The 6,179-nt window shown below is 31.3% G+C and overlaps 1 protein-coding gene across 1 annotated transcript; it reads right to left on the bottom strand.

Annotated features, from left to right (window-relative positions):
- Positions 1-814: 814 nt before the first annotated feature.
- On the bottom strand, positions 815-4,899 carry LOC132917125 (dymeclin). Its single transcript, XM_060977703.1, has 12 exons — positions 4,303-4,899; positions 4,073-4,216; positions 3,881-3,996; positions 3,081-3,201; positions 2,907-3,011; positions 2,725-2,840; positions 2,496-2,663; positions 2,260-2,405; positions 1,952-2,191; positions 1,738-1,881; positions 1,331-1,627; positions 815-1,248 (listed from the first exon to the last, which is right to left on the bottom strand). The coding sequence occupies exons 1-12, from the start codon at positions 4,437-4,439 to the stop codon at positions 1,117-1,119; spliced, it is 1,866 nt and encodes a 621-aa protein (XP_060833686.1). The 5' UTR covers positions 4,440-4,899; the 3' UTR covers positions 815-1,116.
- Between the last annotated feature and the right edge of the window lie 1,280 nt (positions 4,900-6,179).

Below are 6,179 nucleotides of genomic sequence, written 5' to 3'. Positions count from 1 at the left end.
AAACCACATATTAGTAATTAAATGATTTAAATGTGATGTATGATAAATGATTAAAAATGTATTAAAAAATACATGCTTTGCTTAAAATGACGTTTTTGCTGACTCAAATAAGTATGAGGTGTACACAGTATGTTGAAAACCCTGATATAAATGATAATGGCTTAGACTGGTATTGGGTCATTGGCTGACGAAGATGTATAAAACATCTAGAAGTTTTTAAGTGCATTAACTATATACAAAATAATACTTCAGTGTTTGGAAATGCGATTTTCAACTAATAAATATGGAACACCTAAAAAATCTTTTACCTATTCATAACTGTGCTTTGAAGTGGTAGATAGTTGCATGGAAATCTTTAAAAATTAAAAATACTTAGATGTGTACTTGTGTAGTACCTGGGTACTGAGATATAAAAAGTTCGAGAACTGCCGTTGACTGTTGTAATATATTTAAATCATATTGTGTCTAAAAGTTGAAAGACGGATGCATGCAAATAACTCTAATTCATTATTAGAGCTTAAGCAATGAAAATATTTTCAATATTTACTAACAATACAATTATATATATATGTAAATATTAAACAGGAAATTCACATATGTAAATAATATATTATAAGCAATATTTATTAAATTGCTTTGGCAAATAAAACGAGGTTAACTTCAATTCACATGATGCTTTTTTCGTGGTATGAATAAATAGAAGTTTTTTTTATTTAAAACAAAGGCATATAGTAATTTCATAAATATTAAGGAAAATTATTCATTGATTTTTTTAGTATTTGTTAATGAAATTTAATTAAAAAGAATATGGGAATATAATTATATTATATTATTATTATTATTTTATAAATACATAAAAAAGTTAACAATTATGAAAATAATTACTATAAATATATTCCAGGTAGTATAACAATGATTTAAACCACGGCTATAGATAATATTTTTATATTTTATCTAAAGCTGTGATTTAAGTAAAGCATTTTAGTATTTATTTACCTATACATATTACATACAAACTCTTATCACACAATAATATGTTAACAAAAAAAAATATATATAAGTATCGATTGATAAACAAAATTAATAATAATTAAAAATTAAGATTTATATTGTCAATTAATTCAATTTATAGAGAGTTGATTCAAAGTTAATACCAGACAATATGTTCACTAATGACCAAACATATGGCCCGAAAAATTCCTCGGGTTTTTCTTCCTCCACGTATTTGAATTTAAGATCTGGGAATTTCTACAAAAACATTGTATTAGTGATAAAAATTGTTTTTCAAAAACTTATACTAATTATGGCTATAAAAATGTAACAATTTTACCTTCATAAGGTCCCTGGGCCATTGAAGGGACCAGTGTTGCACTCGGGACAGCATTGTATTTACATCAGATGAATTTAATAATTCTTCTTCACGTTCGAGTTTTGCTGAAAAGAATGTTATGACCATATCTATGTTCTGGATGACGTCATGGAATGCTTCATGGCTCTTCAGTGGTTCAAACACCTTTCGTTGGTAAAGAAGAGCATACACTAAATTAGGGTTGTGTATCAGTTGATTTGATAGACATGAATTTATCACTTCTAATACTATACGCAATGCTTCATCAATGGCACTCATCTAAAATAATTAGTACAAGCAAATTATTAGATATTATAAAATACAGTAGGTTTACATTAAGTCAAATATAAATGTTGATGATATTAAAATAAGTGTATTTAAAAACTAACATCTTGGTTTGGACATCTCAAAAAAGTTTTTGATAGCACCTCATATAAACTTAACATTCTTTGACAAACATATGGATGCAACTGATTGAATTGTGATGACATATTTGCTAATGCCGCAAAACAATTAATGTGTAAGTATTTATCCTGAAAATAATTTTAATGAATAAGAGAAGAGGTACAATTTTTAAAAGATGACAAGAAAAAAGTTGCTTACTCTCATTTTTAGCAAATTATATTGTGCTGTTCTCGTAGTGACCAAAATAATAAGACCTCCTAGAGATATTTCAGACACCACTCTTTCTTGATACCAAGTAGCACCTTTCAGTATAATACTATGGACGGTTTTGTTGAAGAGTTGATCTTCTGTCAGTATCAGCAGTACAATAAGGGCCATATACATATGTTGAAATCGACTGCTCTGTGTATTGTAAATTGTTCTCAAAAGTGGAATCAACTAAACAAAATTGGTAACTCAAAATTATTTGCTATCATTAGATAAAAGTAAAAATTATTATTTCATACCACAACTTCAATATCAGTGCGAGCCAAAAGAAATGATTTAAAACTAGGGTTACAGTGTATCAAATGGTACAGTAATAAAGTCTTTTCTTCACTTAATGGAGCATCTGGATTATCACCTAGAAATTGGTATATAACAACAAGATTGTCTGAAAACAACACACAATACAATTAACATAATTTTGGGAATAATTTAGTCATAATTTAATTACTGATATCAGTTTTAAAACAATTGTTACCAGATAGCGAAGCAATACAGGTACGATATGGATTTCCTTTTGGAGGCGGTGGTGATGTGCAGTGATTAATTAATATTAACAATACACTAATTGACAATGAACTTAATGGACTCTGATTCGTTTGGACAGGAACATTAGTACTCAGTGTCAGTATGTTCCATAAATTTGCTTTAATAATGTAAATAAAAATTAGTATTTATAAAAATATGATTAACAATAATATTCTCACAAGCTAATCCATAGAAAATGCCACCTCCTGACAACACGGGTGGCTTAATTTGCTCTGTATACCTTTGTAACAATGCTTTTGACAATTTTGCAGCATCAATATTTTCCATGAATATTCTTAAAAAAATATGAGACTCATTGAGTCAGATTATAATTTTAAAAATTAATTTAAAGTCAACATACCTGTATATGATGAGGCTACTAGACGGTTGAATGGTATACATTTGAATAGACAAAACAACTATAATACAATTTAAACTTTCTATGTGAATAGAATAAGTAGAATCCCTATGAAAAAAACACAGTTTATACAATTAAGAAAATACCTATTTATAAAAACATAACAAATATACTCACGTTACTTTTAATTCAGAAACAATTTTAACTAAAAGTGATAAAAACTTGAATGATGTTGTTTCATTTAAATCTTCTGGAACAGCATACTCTTTTCTATCGCCTAATGCTACTTCAATTCCATCTGAAACAAAAAAGAAAATTACAATCTTTAAAAAGTGTTTTGTATTATAAAATTATTAAAGCAACATTAATTTAACATTTTATTTTAAACTGCATATACATGTTTATTAGTGTATATATATACTATATATGAATGTGTGAATGTAGAATGTTACTGACAGCAGTTTTGTGCAAAATAAAATTATAATTTTTAGTTTATTGAATTTGTAAATATTAAACGATTATGCTTATATATTATGTTTTAAAATAAATTAAATTTTACTATAAGAAAAAACTGGGTAGATGTTGAAATTAATTATAACAGTATTTTTCATTAATATTATATTACATTGACACACAAAAATAATAACCAAGTCAATACCCCAGTTAATATATTTTAAATTATAAATAAGGTTATTTTAAGCTTTAATCACTAATTGATAGTTTTTTTTACAACATTTACCAACACTAGAGTCAAAATTATACAAAATATATCATACTTTTATTTCTGATTACTACCTAATCATTAATTTAATAAATAAGTTACCTAATTCATTAGCTAATTTCTCATAGTATAATAAAATCTTAGGAAGTAAAATTATCAAAGTGTACAATATGAAATCTAATTATTCAATAACTAAATTCAAATTGTAATAAGAAAAAAAAATAATTAGCTTAGATTATTGTATTTTAAGACTTACCGGTTTGCAATTCAAATTGGTTGATAATCTCAATTTCTTTAGAGTTTTGAACAAGATATTTGAGGAAATACCGAGCAATAAACAGTCCATTGAATACTTGCCACCGTAGAATATTGCTAAAGAAATCAACACAAATATTATGTAATTCTAGGATACTTTTGATTGTTATCAAATTAAGAATATGTGGATTACTTTTCTTCGGCTTCTAGCTTTTGGAAATCGGCTTTATCCAACAGCAGTCTGATCAACGTCTTGAAATTGGATGTGTTTCTGTTGTTGACAATCAACGATTCGCAGATGCTCTTCAGGCGATCGGTCAACATCTTGTCGTCTTGACTGAAAACAATTAGACTTTTAAACAGCGATCGGAGGCACTGTGCTTGTCGATGAGATGACTTATGTAACATAATGTCTATACTCACCTACAGGTCGGCGGGTTCAACGAGAACGTGAGGAACGTGTCCCAGAACGGGTCGTCTATCGTAATCTCCAGCTCACCGGCCAACCGCAGCAGACAGTCGTTGTCGGCCAGTTCGCCGTGACTCGATCCGGCGCCCATGATAACGATGGCTGTTGGGTGCACAGACCTCGTAACGTCTCCGCCGCTCTGCTCCGTCAGCTAATGGTGCGCTGGTCTTGGGAGCCGTCGGACGGCCGACAAACGCATCGGCTGGTGGTTGTGGTGCGCGAACAGACCGAAACGTAGCGTGCCCGACCGATCGGACCGGAACGAGAAATCTACGACGAAGAATATAATATGATGACGTTTGCGTTGGGCCAGCGAAACGGCAATGGAAACAATAATATTAAACACGGAAAATAACACCAACAACAAAGGCTGGCACAAAAAAATACAACACCTCTCGATCTACCCCGACTTCCCGTTCGTCGGTGTACTTTTTTTGTCTGCGGTACGCCCGCCGCATTCGTCCGCGTACTCTCTTATCTATGGCACACCGCGTGTTATCAGCACTGCTACGACTGATAACGTCGGTGGCTCGTACGGATCGACGACGAGCGCGCGCGGCGGACCCATCGTCGCCGTACAATAATAACATTCATAACACCGTGCCACGATGGCACATTTTTGCGATTCTTACTCGAGAAGTGAGCACGCGACCCAGCTCGAATGACGTCTAAAATCCGGACGCTTGTGGTTGTATTATTTTGTTATATAATCGATATCATAATGTATAATATTATTATATTATCATCATCGTTATTATTCGCTGACTTGCTGTCGTAGGTATTAAGTTGCACGACGAGGTGTGTGTAGAGTTTGTGGTGGGGTAATGGATAGATTGAAGCACGATTGCGCGTCACTTTTGAATTTTTTATCGGAAAACAAAAACACGGGAAGATTACACATCAGTCGACGAAAAAATAAATATTTTTAACGATAGGTATAGCGTTAAATCACTGCGGTAGAATTACGTTTTTGTTGTAAAAAGTATACCTATTTATTATTATTTTCATACAAAATACCAAATTGACGATTTGTTAATGTTATGAATTCAATAATTAGTTTGATCGAGCCTCAAATGGGTTTCATTCTTTATTTATTTTCATATAAAAAATGCGTCGAGTGATTCCGGTATTAGCTTTGTTGCAGGTTGATTTTTCCCTTCGACTTCATGTATTATAACTTAATGTATAGGTGGCAGGTGCTTACTTTTTTTATGTCTCAAAAATGCCGTTCTTATATTTTATATATATTTATTTTTATTAGGATACGTATACCGTTGGTTAAAAATCCGTCCTCTCTCGTTCTGAAAATAATCACAACTCACAAACTCACAAGTATTTAGGTACCCGGGGCAGTGGTGTAGTGCTATGATATCTGTACGCAGTACGCCTCCACTGTATGTAAGTATATTGTATTTTTATGATGAGCATGAGCGTTGGTGGGTGCGAGTATACAATGAGAATATAATATTATGAGTAGGTGTCATTTATGACTCGGTTATATTATTATAGTGCACATACGTATAATATTGTAGCTAGGGTATAAAAATAAACAGATAGAATGGACGATTGTTATTATGGAATAATGAGCGACAGCGGTTTATATTTACTTAGTAGGAGGGGTTCTTCTACTGTGGTATATACTAGAATATACGGGACGATTTTAGAAATAAATTTCAAGAGAAGTATTGATAGGTATAATAATATCCACGAATAAGATAAATTATTGGCTGGTTCATACTGAACTAAAAAAATCATATTGAACATGCACTGCCATTACGGTGTACCTATATGGTGACTACTTATACAAATTATATAATTTAATACAGGGTGT

The sequence above is a fragment of the Rhopalosiphum padi genome, chromosome 1 (assembly GCF_020882245.1).
Source record: "Rhopalosiphum padi isolate XX-2018 chromosome 1, ASM2088224v1, whole genome shotgun sequence".
Classification (NCBI taxonomy): domain Eukaryota; kingdom Metazoa; phylum Arthropoda; class Insecta; order Hemiptera; family Aphididae; genus Rhopalosiphum; species Rhopalosiphum padi.
Note: the sequence above shows the minus strand (reverse complement) of the source record. Positions and strands in the feature narration are given on the sequence as shown.

What these genes read in the sequence shown, in the direction of transcription:
- LOC132917125 (XM_060977703.1), bottom strand. Translation starts at nt 4,439, where the DNA reads ATGGGCGCCGGATCGAGTCACGGCGAACTGGCCGACAACGACTGTCTG. An exon ending in AAGCTAGAAGCCGAAGAAAA is followed by an intron (nt 3,997 to 4,072) that starts GTAATCCACATA and finishes TGATTTCTTTAG; the next exon opens with CAATATTCTACGGTGGCAAG. An exon ending in CATTTTCTATGGATTAGCTT is followed by an intron (nt 2,664 to 2,724) that starts GTGAGAATATTA and finishes ACATTATTAAAG; the next exon opens with CAAATTTATGGAACATACTG.